The 13,952-nt window shown below is 40.1% G+C and overlaps 1 protein-coding gene across 1 annotated transcript; it reads left to right on the top strand.

Moving 5' to 3' along the window:
- Positions 1-2,318: 2,318 nt before the first annotated feature.
- Positions 2,319-6,718, top strand: LOC145219405 (uncharacterized). Its single transcript, XM_080086775.1, has one exon. The coding sequence runs from the start codon at positions 4,054-4,056 to the stop codon at positions 6,481-6,483; it is 2,430 nt and encodes an 809-aa protein (XP_079942901.1). The 5' UTR covers positions 2,319-4,053; the 3' UTR covers positions 6,484-6,718.
- The last annotated feature ends 7,234 nt before the right edge of the window (positions 6,719-13,952 follow it).

Below are 13,952 nucleotides of genomic sequence, written 5' to 3'. Positions count from 1 at the left end.
TGCAGTGCCTGTTTTTTCGCATTGTTTGCACATAATAAGCGGATAAAAAGCCTGGCACATATGGTTACTAGACTGCTAATCTTTTTTCCAGTCCCACGAAATCTGTTTTAGCAGTTTAAAAATCAAAATATTTAGCAAAATAGATTGCGGCCGCAGGTTGTGCACCCCTGCGCAAAATTATTACATAGTATATTTTCAGCTTTATGCAAATACGTTTGTTCATGACTGTACAAACATTGGTTGAAACGCTACAATTGTAATTGTTTCAAAAAAACAAGCGTTTGTTGCAACAAAGGCTGAACCACGTTTTTTGTTGATAAAGTCCGAGTGCCAACATTAAACAAAAAGTACTGCAACGACCTAAACATGATCCAAAGTGACCAAAGTTTGGGCGTCAACAGTGCAAAGTGGGCTGTTTTTGAAAACGTGAATTGCTTTTACTTTTATCGAACGAAGAAATTGTGTCAAGTAACGATTTGCATAATAACGTGGCAGAAACAACAGGCACGTGAAAAGTATCTGTGTTTAGTTCCAAAGTATCGAACGGGTACAGATACTGCATATGGCATTGGTATCGGCAAGTCGCACCCCCGGTATTTTTAAAAATCTGCGCCTGTGCTCATAGTACTATTCAGCGTTACTCGGAAACATTTGGCGGGCCGCATAAACTCCTTTGGCGGGCCGCATGCGGCCCGCGTGCCGTAGTTTGCCCACCCCTGGTCTAGGTGGTAATGCAAGGTTTCTGTTTCTAAATCCGTTACCCAATAGTGCTTACAACGCAATAAGCAAATGCTAGCGCCTGCTATGGAATAACTTGAAAAGTGTAACATTTGGTAAAATCATCTTCAGTTTCTACGAAGTTTAAATTTAATCCACCGCTGATCGCCGGGAGTCAGAGATTCAGTTCGTGTTTGTCAAGACATTCACCTCAACATCTTTACCATATACCGGCCTTACTCAACTGATACTTTACAATATAAATCTGTCTGCCCGGCTTTCCGTATCAGCAATGGCTTGTTGTTTTGCCTCTGAGTAATTGTCTTCAAAACACATGCATGTGTGTGGGGAAACATGGCTGCGTGGGAGATCATGCACAACAGTTATCAAAACCGTGTATACTTCAACTATTGGTTATTACAATTTATAAAAGTGATCTATCATTGGGATTTGTCGGGCGTTTAGCACTATGAGACTTTAGCAGACGGTAATCTGTCGGGAAACAGATTATTACGCTAAAATAACGTATTTTTGTTGATATGTTTGTCATCAGTTATTGTACAAAAATAAAAGCAAAATTAATTCAGAGATAAAATTAATGCAATGATTAAGCAGATCCGCGAAAACAACTGATCTCTCACAAGCGTCATTTCAACTCTCGAGTGTAACTGTGTTTAAAACGCCCAAGTTGAAAAGCAGTGCGTCAAACCAACTAACATCAGTCAAACGAATTTGTGTTATGCCCACAAATATTTTCACAAGTGTTCGTGTTTAATTTCCAAGGTTCAAATAAGTGCAATCACTTCTAACACTGTTGAGTTGGACTGTAGTTGATCAATTGGCCAATATATTTTCCTAAACATATAGGATACAGCAGTCGCAAAAACACGAATAAGTATACAGCAGTCGCAAAAACACGAATAAGTATACAGCAGTCGCAAACCTTTTGTCGTAATGGCGATGCTCTACTACAAAGCTTACAGGTGCGGCATAAGTGACATGCAACAGTGCTTATGGTTTGATATTGACGGGCTTACAAGTAAGCGTGTAGCTGAGTTGGTAGAGTGCGACCCCAGGAAATGCTTTTTGTCGTGGGTTTGTACTCCACCGCAGTTATTACATTTCTAACGTATTGTCACATGAAAATGTTTGCGTTATCGGCTTAATTAGACATATCGCCTTCGACACGCCTGATTTATCCTTGTTTGGTTTTGTTTAATGTGAACATGAAAATTTTGAACAAGTCATTGATAATTGACACTTACTTTCAGTTTGTCCCTGTAAGCAATAAACCAGTAGCGAAATTTCTAAAAACTTGTTTAACCAAATCGCCAATCATCGGGTTGGCGAACAGATTGGGCTGATCATACACTTTCGGTTGTGTCTACTAATTGTCTTGAGATGAAGCAAAGTACTTGAAACAAACAAATATTTTCCTTGCAATGTCATGTTATTTTGGTTTGTGTTACCGAAGGTGATTGTGTTTATTAAAAACTTTTCGTGCTCATATAACCATTCACTAAAGCTAGCGGCTTCAGCAGAATGTTTTACAAGTTACTACATTTGTTTTTAAATTAACTAGCTCTTTGGTATATGAAAATGTTTGTACAAAGCTGCAATTCTAATTAAAACTCTGATTGGTGGAAGTCAATTATACGGTTCTTGTTTGTCAGGCTACATCACCTCAACATCTTAACCGTACAAAAGGGTTACTTAAATGATGTTTTGCGCTGCACATCTCTTCTAGGCATTTGGCACTAACCATGGCTTGTTGTTTTGCCTCTGAGCAATTGACTCCAAAACAGACGCCTGTGTGTGGGAACATTACATTACGTTGCAAAAGCTCTACGTAGGGGATAATGAACAACACTTACCAAATAACGTTTTCACTGTGAGCTCTGTTAGTAGAGCGCCTCCTCATAGCAGGTTTCTGTTGTTGGTTGGATCTGACTTGTCCTAAGCTTTTCCTGCCTACGCCATGTTGCACGAGCAAACGTACATTGACTTGGTTTGCAATATTTCATCCTGTATGGCGTGTGCACTGTAGCAAACTAACTAAATCATTATTTAATGTGATTATGTTTAAACCTATGTGTTTAGTTCAAGGTGATGTGCAACCCAGACAAGGAACGATCAAGTTAATATGTTTCTGAAAGAATACGACCTCAACGCTTAGTATGTCCAACCTCACATTGTATAGAACTTTTTCAAGGAGAAAACTTGAAAAAAGTTTCAAGGAGAAAAGAGTTACGAAGTAGCGTAACGTTACAGGACTTACATTTCTCTTCTGTTCTTGGACAGCAATTATGCAGCACAACGCGACACACAGAGTGAACTTCCACACTCAAGTGTTGGCCTCGTCAAGAGATCGCACACGGCTGCTGCATTCGAAGTTCCAACCTCAGCCCCAAGCAAAATGTGGATAAAAAATCGACCCAAAAAATTATCTAACCCTGTTCTCCAAAAATGTTGTTAATGAGATTAATGATTAAGCTGAAATGATTTACCGCTTTCACTGTGATTTTCACTTTATGCCGATCATACGATGTTTAGATACGGACGAATATCACGCTTTCTATGTATTGCTAAATACTTCTGTTGTCTGATGGACAGAGACCGTTTCAGCAGACAATGTTATTGTTGTAATAAGCGTGTGTCGCTTTGCACAATCACCGATTACCAAATAAAGCTTTCCGCATAAGAAGCAACAACCCTGATGATGTCCTTGATTTTGTGAATTTTGAAGTATGAGCGCCACCATCTACATGCAAAGCGCCATTTACGTTGTACCGCAGAGCGCAACGTATTTGCTAATTATGACGTTGATTCCGATGCAAGTCGGACTGTCACATCGACGTGTGGATACTTCTCGGCCAGAAAACGAACGCTGCAAACCGGCGGTTTTATGTGCGGTTCCTGGGTATTTGCAAAGTTTAAGTTTAATTTTCTAATAGTCGAAAAGATTGGTCTTTGAAAGTTGCCTCATAAATTCTAATTCAAATGTTTTAAACCGTAACGACGGCAAAAACCTCAGCCCAGTTTTCCGCGACATTTTGCGTTCGACTTCCTCTTCAAATATCGGGCATTAGTTACGCACTGTCACAATATAGCACACTCAACCCATCACGATAAGCCTTTGTTCTCTTATAATTACTTTACGTTATATCCCGCTGCGCTTGTGCATTTTCGCCTGTTATGCTTGCACTATATCGTTCATTGCTCTGATAAAGCCCTACCGTTCTGGTGGGCGAAACGTTAGCGAAATACAAGTTCTTAAAAACAACAATTAGTATTTTGTTCAGCATTACACCAGTTGAACGACAAGTTTGTTTAAATATGCAACCTGGTGGACGAAACGCCTGTTCAGTATTTTCTATGATGAGAAGAGATTATAACGAAGCGAGTCTACAAGCGGCCAGAAGGTATGTCAAGGCAGTCGGTACAATCGAGAAAGAATATGGCCATATCAGGTTTAATCACGCCTGCAAAGCGGCAGATATGTTACCAAAAAGCCTCCGCCTAGCTCCTCCAGACAAATCCAGATCGTCGTTTTTGATAGTTCGCAAGTGTTGCTGGACACTGCTCAAAGACAGAATAACCGATTCGCATCAAAAAATCGGACAACTCAAACTACTCTGCAAAGACTTAAAACTACAACTCACGAAGGTTTTAACACAGCAATGTATGGATGTGTTGGAACAATATGCTACAAAACGTCAATGGTCGACCACAACCGGATGTTCCATAGTACATGAAAAGAAGCTCCAGGCGCTACAAAAAGATCGGCAGACAAAAACTACGAGGAAAGGTAAAAACTTCAGCAAACAAAGATGGGTCAACAACGTTTCTTCTAAGATTCTAACCAAAGCGGAACACAGTGTTTTGGAAAAAGGCCACGGTTTCGCAATTGCACCCAAGAAGGTTCCTGTCCTAGAAATGGTTGGTGCCGCAGAGGCGGGTCTACTAGGGCTCGCTAACGACGATGCAGCTGCCGCGGATTTGGCTAGGAGTCGGATTGCGCAGGTTTTGAAGAAATCCACGGCACCCAAGCCAAATTTGTCTCCGGAAGAGACCCGCGCCCTAAGTGATCTGCGAAAGGATGAATCGGTGACAATCTTGAAAGCGGACAAAGGAAATTGCACAGTGGTTATGGATAGGAAACAATATGAACACAAGGCACAAGCACTTTTGGACGACAGCTCGGTATACCTACGATTGACAAAAAATCCACTCAAGGGCATAGAACGGGAACTAAACAAGTTCATTTGGAAACTACGCACGAACAACTGTCTCACCGACCAAGAATACCGTCACCTCAGAAGCACAGACGGACTTCTTCCAAAGTTTTACGGTTTGCCGAAGATTCATAAGGATAATATCCCTTTGCGACCTATTGTTTCTTTCGAAAACTCACCCACTTATAGTTTATCAAAATTTCTCGCCGCCATAATCTCGCCTATCGTTGGTCGTTCCGGTTACACAATTAAAAACTCTTTGGATTTTTTAGACACTATTTCGAATTTTAATATAAAACCAAGCGAATGCCAAGTTTATTTTGATGTTGTCAGTTTGTTTACGTCCATACCTACCGATTTGGCACTTTCGATCACTCTGGACAAACTCAAACACGACACTACACTACACGAACGCACCGGGTTAGATCTTTCTCACATACAAACAGCTTTACAGAATTGCCTTAACGCAACAGTTTTTACTTACAGAGACACAATATACAAACAAATCTTTGTTACACCCATGGGCTCTCCTATTTCAGCTATTCTTGCTAATCTCACTATGGAACACATAGAGCAGAAGGCACTTGCAACTTTCCACACACCGCCACGTCTATGGCTTCGATACGTTGATGACACATACGTCATTATCGACAGAAACATGGTCTACACATTTCACACACACCTGAACACCATATCACCTACAATAGCTTTCACCATGGAAACCGAACAACACGATACCATTGCGTTTTTAGATGTGGCTGTTACCAGGCAGCCAGATCAAAAGCTCATCACTGGCATATACAAGAAGCCCACGAACACTGACCGCCACCTACACTACACGTCTCACCATCCACGGCACCAAAAACTTACAGTCGCCAAAACGCTTTACAACAGAGCCACAACTCACATCAAGGATACGGTTCTTCACAAACACGAATGCAAAAATATTGCACGCGTGTTAAAGAATAACGGTTTCCCGCGTAACTTACACCACTTGACCCATAACACAACCACCTTACAAAACAGACAGTTTAAATCATTCACATGCTTACCGTATGTCCAGGGTGTATCGGAGCGCCTAAAACGTATCCTGAATGATGCTGGGGTAAAAGTGGCAATGAAACCTTTTAAAACTATTGGGCAGTTACTACCAAAACCAAAAGATGCCACTATACCACAACATCGTACAGGAGTTGTTTACCAGTTCCCTTGCCGTGATTGTGATATGGTATACATTGGTCAAACTAAGCGGAATCTAAATTCACGTCTCAAGGAACACAAAGTGGCAGTCAGAAACATGGATGTTAACAAGTCCGCCTTATGCGAACACGTTTTTGTATGTGATCACCGCATAAATTGGAACGATGCCCAAGTTTTGAAACAGGAACCTAATTGGTCGAAAAGATTGGTCTTTGAAAGTTGCCTCATAAATTCTAATTCAAATGTTTTAAACCGTAACGACGGCAAAAACCTCAGCCCAGTTTTCCGCGACATTTTGCGTTCGACTTCCTCTTCAAATATCGGGCATTAGTTACGCACTGTCACAATATAGCACACTCAACCCATCACGATAAGCCTTTGTTCTCTTATAATTACTTTACGTTATATCCCGCTGCGCTTGTGCATTTTCGCCTGTTATGCTTGCACTATATCGTTCATTGCTCTGATGAAGCCCTACCGTTCTGGTGGGCGAAACGTTAGCGAAATACAAGTTCTTAAAAACAACAATTAGTATTTTGTTCAGCATTACACCAGTTGAACGACAAATTTGTTTAAGTACCCTATGGCCGCATACAGTGGAAGTGTTCATTGTGAGCAATGCAATACAAATAAAATACTGATATGCTTCTTTGCTGATTTAACTTTGATAAAGTAACGATTTTTACAGATGTTGTGTACATTACTATTTCACTAGTTAATGTTTAAATGAAGGAATTCGCCCAAAAATGAATGCTCTTTACCTTTGAACATTAATCACTCAGTCTCATTGCACATACGTCACACTCGTTCAATATCACGCGCCTGTAACATGTTATCGCCGCAGTGGTTCTCAGTACAAAGAGGAAAATGTGCATCTGACGTGACAAGAATGAACTGCCATGACACAACAGTATTGCAGGCGATGACGTTGGTTGATGTGTTTTTATCGACAAATTTCCGGGAGTTTAACGTCTACTGCTGCCCAGAGACAGTCGGATGAGAGGAACTCGGTATGTTTTTCAGTGACGTGGAATCGCTTTGAAGTGAAATTACTACTAAATCACATTGCACAATAAAAGCCACAACACATAATAGAGTGCAGAATTTAAAAAGAAATCGAAGTGTAATAGTCCATAACACTAAACAAATTTTGGTATTCTTGAAAGAATAATGGAGTTTTACCTGTAAAAAGTGAATTAACACATCTTAGACATCATATTTAAATCGACACTGTTTGCGCCAAAAAGTTTTAAATGTCTGCTGACACAGCAGGTGTGTAATCCCAATTTCAAACACAGATTCTTTTCGACTAAAACACAAATTTACGCGAAAGTTCAATTTTAGAGTTAAATCATCTGCCAATTGACACATTACAGTACAGTACAAGAAAGATAAGCAAAAATGCCAAATACATGAATGCAGCTTTCATGCAATGTTATAGAAGACAGGTTTATATCAAGGTGACGAAGATCTTAGTATTAAGTACTCAACAAGTTTGAACGAATCGACAAAAAAGACTTTCACGCAAGTCACCCCCTAAAAGTTTGTCCTGTTACTTGTGAATCAGACCCAACATCAGCTTCACGCTTGCACGGTAAAACTTCCTTTCTGACGTCATCATCAATGACACAATACAACAGAAAGACGACGATACCCTGCGATCCGTTAACCAAGCTGTGGATGTACATGAACACCTCGTTCGAAATCTCGTTGCCAATTCCTGCAGAAAAGAAAGGGTGCTTAACATTTATTGATGTAACTTTACATTGATGTAATTAATTTGTTAGTAATTCGAAACACACAATGTACAATTATTACCTGTGAAAAAAGCAAAAATCCAAGTTCCACCAAGCATGAGGAAGAGTAAGATGAAAGACTTTGATGCTCTTAATGCATCTCCTGTCCCCGGATCTTCTCCTCCGTTTCGCATCCGTCTCGAGTTCAGCATCACATGTGTTGTCTTCAGGATAATGATCAGGTTGATGAAGAGGACAAGAGCAAGAGGAGCGATGACCGTTGTGTAGAAGATCGGAGTACCGGGCACCAACCAGCATCGGTCGTATTTTTGAACCTGTATCAATTGGTTACACTGCTCGTTTAGCGGTTGGGGCTTCATGTAGATTCCCATGACAAACCCCACAGTAGTAGATATTCCCACTAATAGAGCGGGAATAAGCCAGCCAGTGAGCATAAAAACCCTGAGACGTTTCGTTGAATCCTGAGTTTGAAACTCGACTGGAAAGGAAGTGGCCATAAACAGACGAATTCCTTCGACCAGAGACCACATTCCTGAAACAAACGATTCAATCGATCACAAACAAATCTTTTAAGGGTTGAATTATGTGGTTAGTTATTTACCTGCACAGAGTAATAAATATTGATTGGCTGCTGTGTGAATCACGCATGGAATCTCGTGCATCACGGCAAGATCATGGGATAGGTTGACTGCGTGGAAGAGTAGCAGAGCCATTGACAAGCTGATTTGAACCGGAACCCGATCAATGTTTTGTTTCGATTTGTATAGGATTACTATGGTGGCAATCAGAAATACGACTGATGTTGATTCTGTGGCGTAAGATGTGATCTGAAATAAAATATTGCGTAATCATGTGCTGTTTGTTAAGATGACATTTGAATCTTTAAACTTTACATTCTAAAATAAAATATTTCTTAATAGTGAGCCATTCTTTAAATTACTTATTTGAATCTTTACCTTGATGCCCTTTGGTATGGTGGTGGTCTCGACAGCCAGCAGAACAGTGAACAAGGTGAGATGGTGGCATTTGCAAGTGACGTTGCCTGTTACGTCATCAGTAATTGTGGCGCAACCACGATCTGAATACTTATCTTCAACTCTGTCGAAGTAGAGACAAATTGGTTTCATTTTGTTGATAATAAGGTTTGCATTGCTGATCTTTCCCAATTTGATTTTCTTGCAGACGGATTCTAGTGACATTGGAGATACGGTGAAATTTGCTTTTCCTTGAAGATGATTGTTTTCCTCGTTGCTGGTTGAATGGTTGCTGGATATGGGTTCAAAGCTATCTGCATTGCGACCAACAATATTAATAAAGGTGGTGTTCAATGCAGCTTCATACTTTGTTGTTGTCAGGGAGCCGACTTTGAGAGGTTGAATCTGTGCTGTTTCGGTTGTGTTTATCTGAAAGACATACACATCAATAACGATGCGTTGAACCCCGTTTGTCTGCAATGAGATGTCAATCTTAGATGATCCCAGCTGTATAGTCGAGTTATATGTCTCTTGGTTGATGCTGGTAACAACGATGTACAGTTGAGCTTCTCCGTAATCATAAGTTGTTCCGTTGGTTTCAGCATGATTTTGGGAAAATATTCCAATTTGTTTTGCAATGTTTTTGATTTCTCCAGTATTTGCTAAATTCTTATTTCGGAATCGTTGGAGGAATGACAGGGCTGCAAAAAACAACTCCGTTAAAAAATATATATAACGACTAGCTCGTTACTTTTATAAGACAAACACTTTTTTATCCTTAACTGCAAAACGTGCTTATACTACAATTCATTGTCACTTGTTGAGTCATTTCACATCAGAAAAAGATGTACATTAGGTATGGACAAAAGTATTTGAAAAAGGATTGAAAGCTGCATTTTTAATATTCTTTACACCAGGAAATCTTTTGTGTTTCAGTTCATGCATATTAGAACACTCACGTTTCACTTGACAAGCATAGTAAGCCGGTTCACCACTACAGTTCATGCTTGACTGCTTCCATCCGATCCCATAATGCAACATTCCCTGCTGGCAAGATGTGACGTTGGAAACAGGAAAGTTTGCCGGAGATCCATCGCTCCAATACCAACCATTCAACGACGTGTTGTAACGAGCTCCAACAAACACTTTAACTTCTAGAAAGAAGGTAAATGCTTTTTGACATGAGAGCAGATGTATTACTATTTAAGATCAAACGCTCACTTGGTGCCAGGAATGATCCATCATATGTAGTAAAGTTTTCAAACGATTCATTGACACTTCGCAGTTTGCTTCCATACATTTCACCGATGCTTCTGTAGCTGAATATTTCGTGTTGACGTTTCCTTGATTTAGCGTCGAAAAACAAGGAATATCGTAGGTTCCATCCCGCATATATTTGTATGTGAGATACAAGACATTAAATAAAAAAGATTTTGTATCAAAACCTGACAAACCCAAAACATAAACTGTACATAATATGTTTTGGCAATAATATATTTTTGTGGTCCAACAAACTTTACTGAGGTAATAAAAACCAACCGGCCCAATCTCCATGAGGTAAAAGTCCGTCACAATTTCTTCCAATAGACACAAACCACTTTTCCATTTCAGGATTCCTGTCTTTCCAAGCCTCGCAGAAGTAAATTGGTTCCATCGCGTTTTCGAGATTCCTGTTCGAAAAAATTTAGGTTAATTGATAGTGACAAGTTTATAACTATCTGGTTTTAACCCTTATAGTAGTGATTTTGCTTTAATTTTTTGTTTTCTAAGGTTAACATTCAACTTTATAGACCGCTAATTCTCGAGTTGATGAAACGGGCCGCTATGAACACATAACTGAAAAATTTTAGCCGCTGATCCAAATGATCATGAAAAGTTTATAATTATCTGCTTTTTACGTTTTGTACAAGTCGAAATACCACAGATGTCCGAGAGATTTTGTACTTTTCCAGAAATCCACTTCAGCCGAACTACATGAGTATTTGCATCGTTCATATGTGTCCGGGTCAAAGAAAATATAAACCCGCTGCAAATCTGAAACAACGTTTTGTTGGGATAGGCAGTTAAGTCGTTTTGTTGTACTTTGTTGCCGAGCCTTAAAATTGTATACCAATATGCCAACCTTTCGTGTATTTGTCTGTCATGAGTTGAGTGAGAGTTGTGTTGATCTGTGGGTCATCAGTCATTGCAAGACTTCCACCCAGCAAAGAACATTTCTCCTGTGCAGTGTTTGCATCCACAAGATCGTCAGATAATATCAGCACACTGTCCTTCACTGCTTGCATCGTTTTGTTGCAACCTGGAAAACACCTCGTTGTTGCACTGTTTTCTGCAATTGTTTTGTCTAATAAGTTGTTAAACGCAACACCAGGCTTGAGTTCGGACAGTTGGCACAATTAATTGCAAAATTGGCAAAATTAAATTGCCCAACAAACGAATATTAACACTTTTAGTGGTAACACTTACGTTTAGTTTGTCCGTATACATTGTGAATCATCAGGAACAAAATCACAAACTTGCTGATGGAAAGCCCAGTCATCACGTTTGTCACAATGATCACATATACGGCCACTTTCTACTTGCCATTACTATTTGCTGCAGAAGTAGAAGACACGTTGTGTTTCACTGGCTGCAATTATAACATAAACTTTGAGCTCACAGGTGGGCTGTGGACGTTTCAGTCTGTCCTGACGCTTTGGTGTGCTGTATTCTGGCTATAGCCAATACGGTCAATGTATTGTAACCAGCTGAACCGATTCGCCCTCATTTTCTCGCAATACTGCTTTGCTTCCGGACCAAGTGAACACAAGTGAACTGGACATTGTCTGTGCTTAAACTTTGTAACCAATGTAAGTTATTTTACAACAGGGAAGCTAAAATGCACAACACTTGATTTAAAATCTCCATGCAATGTGCTATGCCAGGGGTGGCCAAACTGCGGCTCTCGAGCCGCATGCGGCTCATTGAGCCTTTGATTGCGGCTCTTTGATGCTGCACATGCATTCCCATCTTGCAGTTGTTTGACCAGTTGATAAAACAATGCATTTTATCACGTATTAACAATAGACTGACTGTTTGTCATAACCAATGTACATTCCGAAACCAGGCGAAAAGAACATTTTTGTACAAAAGTGTGCTATAACTTGTGCATTATAGTCAAATATATTTTTAGATTTAAGCTGTAAGTCAGGGCTGACATTAAAAGCACTTTACATTTCTATTGCAGCTTCTACTAGCAATAACTGCAAAGTTTAAACCTGTGTGTCTTATCTGTCAAGCTTTGTTCAATCATTACAAAACTAGTGACTTCAAACGTCATTACGAAGCTAAACACAAAAACTTTTCCATTATATCAGCCAAATTTCAAACACCTTGCAGCCCAGGTGGAGACTCACAGTATCACCATACAACAATAATCATTATTTGATAGCTTATGCTTCGTGGTGATTAAATGAATTCGTTTTTTGATTTTTTTTGTGTTGCGGCTCTTCTAAAACTAAGTTATGTGATATGGCTCGAGCGTGAAGCAGGTCTGGCCACACCTGTGCTATGCAAAGCAATATACAACACACCGTCTTACGCTACGCTTGCTTAGCACATTTGTTATGTGACCCAACTGTATACAAACGCGTGTACCTGATGTATCCCTTCATAACACTGCTGATGGCATGTGCCGAACTGTAAACTATGTCGCTTTTTATTTTCTTGGCGCTGTTATTTAAATCATGAAGTAGGGAACCATTTACACAGATCTACTTCTGCTTCCTGTGCGTCAAGATTTTAACCCTAGAACAGGTACGACTACCCACTGCACATCTGCACAACCGACACTGATTACTGACTCATAACACATTGTTGATTAGCTTTGATGGAGTTTTCTGTATGTTGTAAAAATGAACAGCTTCGTCTGAAAGAAAGAGCAATGCGTTGCAAAGCATGACTCAAAGCTGTCTGTATATCTCATCCTCCATTTGTTTTGTTTTATTCCTATAACGTGTAGGAGCGGCTAACGTAAAAAAAACACCGAGCAAGCAATAGGCGGTTATGTTGGTAGCAACGATGTACAGCTTTTCCGTAATCATAAGTGGTTCCGTCCAGAGTTGCAAGCGGGCCCGAAATCTGAGACCGAATCCGGCCCGAACCCGAATGTATAAGCCCGAAGACTGGCCCGAACCCGAATGTATAAGCCCGAAGCCCGAAGCCCGGCCCGAACCCGAAACGTTTTTGCAAAGCCCGTTTGGGCCCGAAATTTTGATTGACAGGCCTACCCACGAAAGCCTTGCAACAAAGGATGAGAAAGAAAAAAGAGAAAGACAACGAACACATTGAACAATAGTAGACAATGGGTAAAACGATACGTTTTAGAGGAGGGTGGGCATGAGGTCAAAGCCAGAGAATTGTTACTTAGCTAAGTGATTTTATTTAAAAAACAATGGCGGACACGGAACGTCAAGTCGGGTCCGTTTTGAGCCTGTTTTCCGATTCCGAACCAGGCCCGAACCCGAACCCGGCCCTACTTGCAACTCCGTCGGTTTCAGCATGATTTTAGGGAAAAAATCCAATTTGTTTTTCAATGTTTTTATTTCTCCAGTAGTTGCTAAATTCTTATTTCCCAAATGTTGGAGAAATAACAGGGCTGCAAAAAACAGTACCGTCAAAAAAAGTACTGGTTCTCGATACTGTGATAAGACAAACACTTTTTCATCTTTAACTGCAAATCGAACTTATACTACACTTCATTGTCATTCGTTCAGTAATTTTACCATAAGAAAACAGCGCAATGAGGCATTGAAAGAAATGGCTACGAAAGATTTTAGGTAGCGTTTTTAAAATTCACTACACTAGGGAATCTTTTGTATATTAGTACACGTATATAGAATACTCACGTTTCACTTGAAAAGCATGGCAAGCCGGTTCCCCACTGCACTCCATGCTTGACTTCTCCCATCCAATCCCATAATACAACGCTCCATGCTGGCAAGTTGTATCCTATGAAACGGAAAAGTTTGTAAGAGGCGTTGAACGTATACAGGCCAGTCTCCTTGTCACTTCCGGGTGGTAAATGTAGG

The sequence above is a fragment of the Phallusia mammillata genome, chromosome 1 (assembly GCF_965637545.1).
Source record: "Phallusia mammillata chromosome 1, kaPhaMamm4.hap1.1, whole genome shotgun sequence".
Classification (NCBI taxonomy): domain Eukaryota; kingdom Metazoa; phylum Chordata; class Ascidiacea; order Phlebobranchia; family Ascidiidae; genus Phallusia; species Phallusia mammillata.
The sequence above is the reverse complement of the archived record's forward strand: the minus strand, read 5'-3'. Positions and strand labels throughout refer to the sequence as shown.

What these genes read in the sequence shown, in the direction of transcription:
- LOC145219405 (XM_080086775.1), top strand. Translation starts at nt 4,054, where the DNA reads ATGCAACCTGGTGGACGAAACGCCTGTTCAGTATTTTCTATGATGAGA.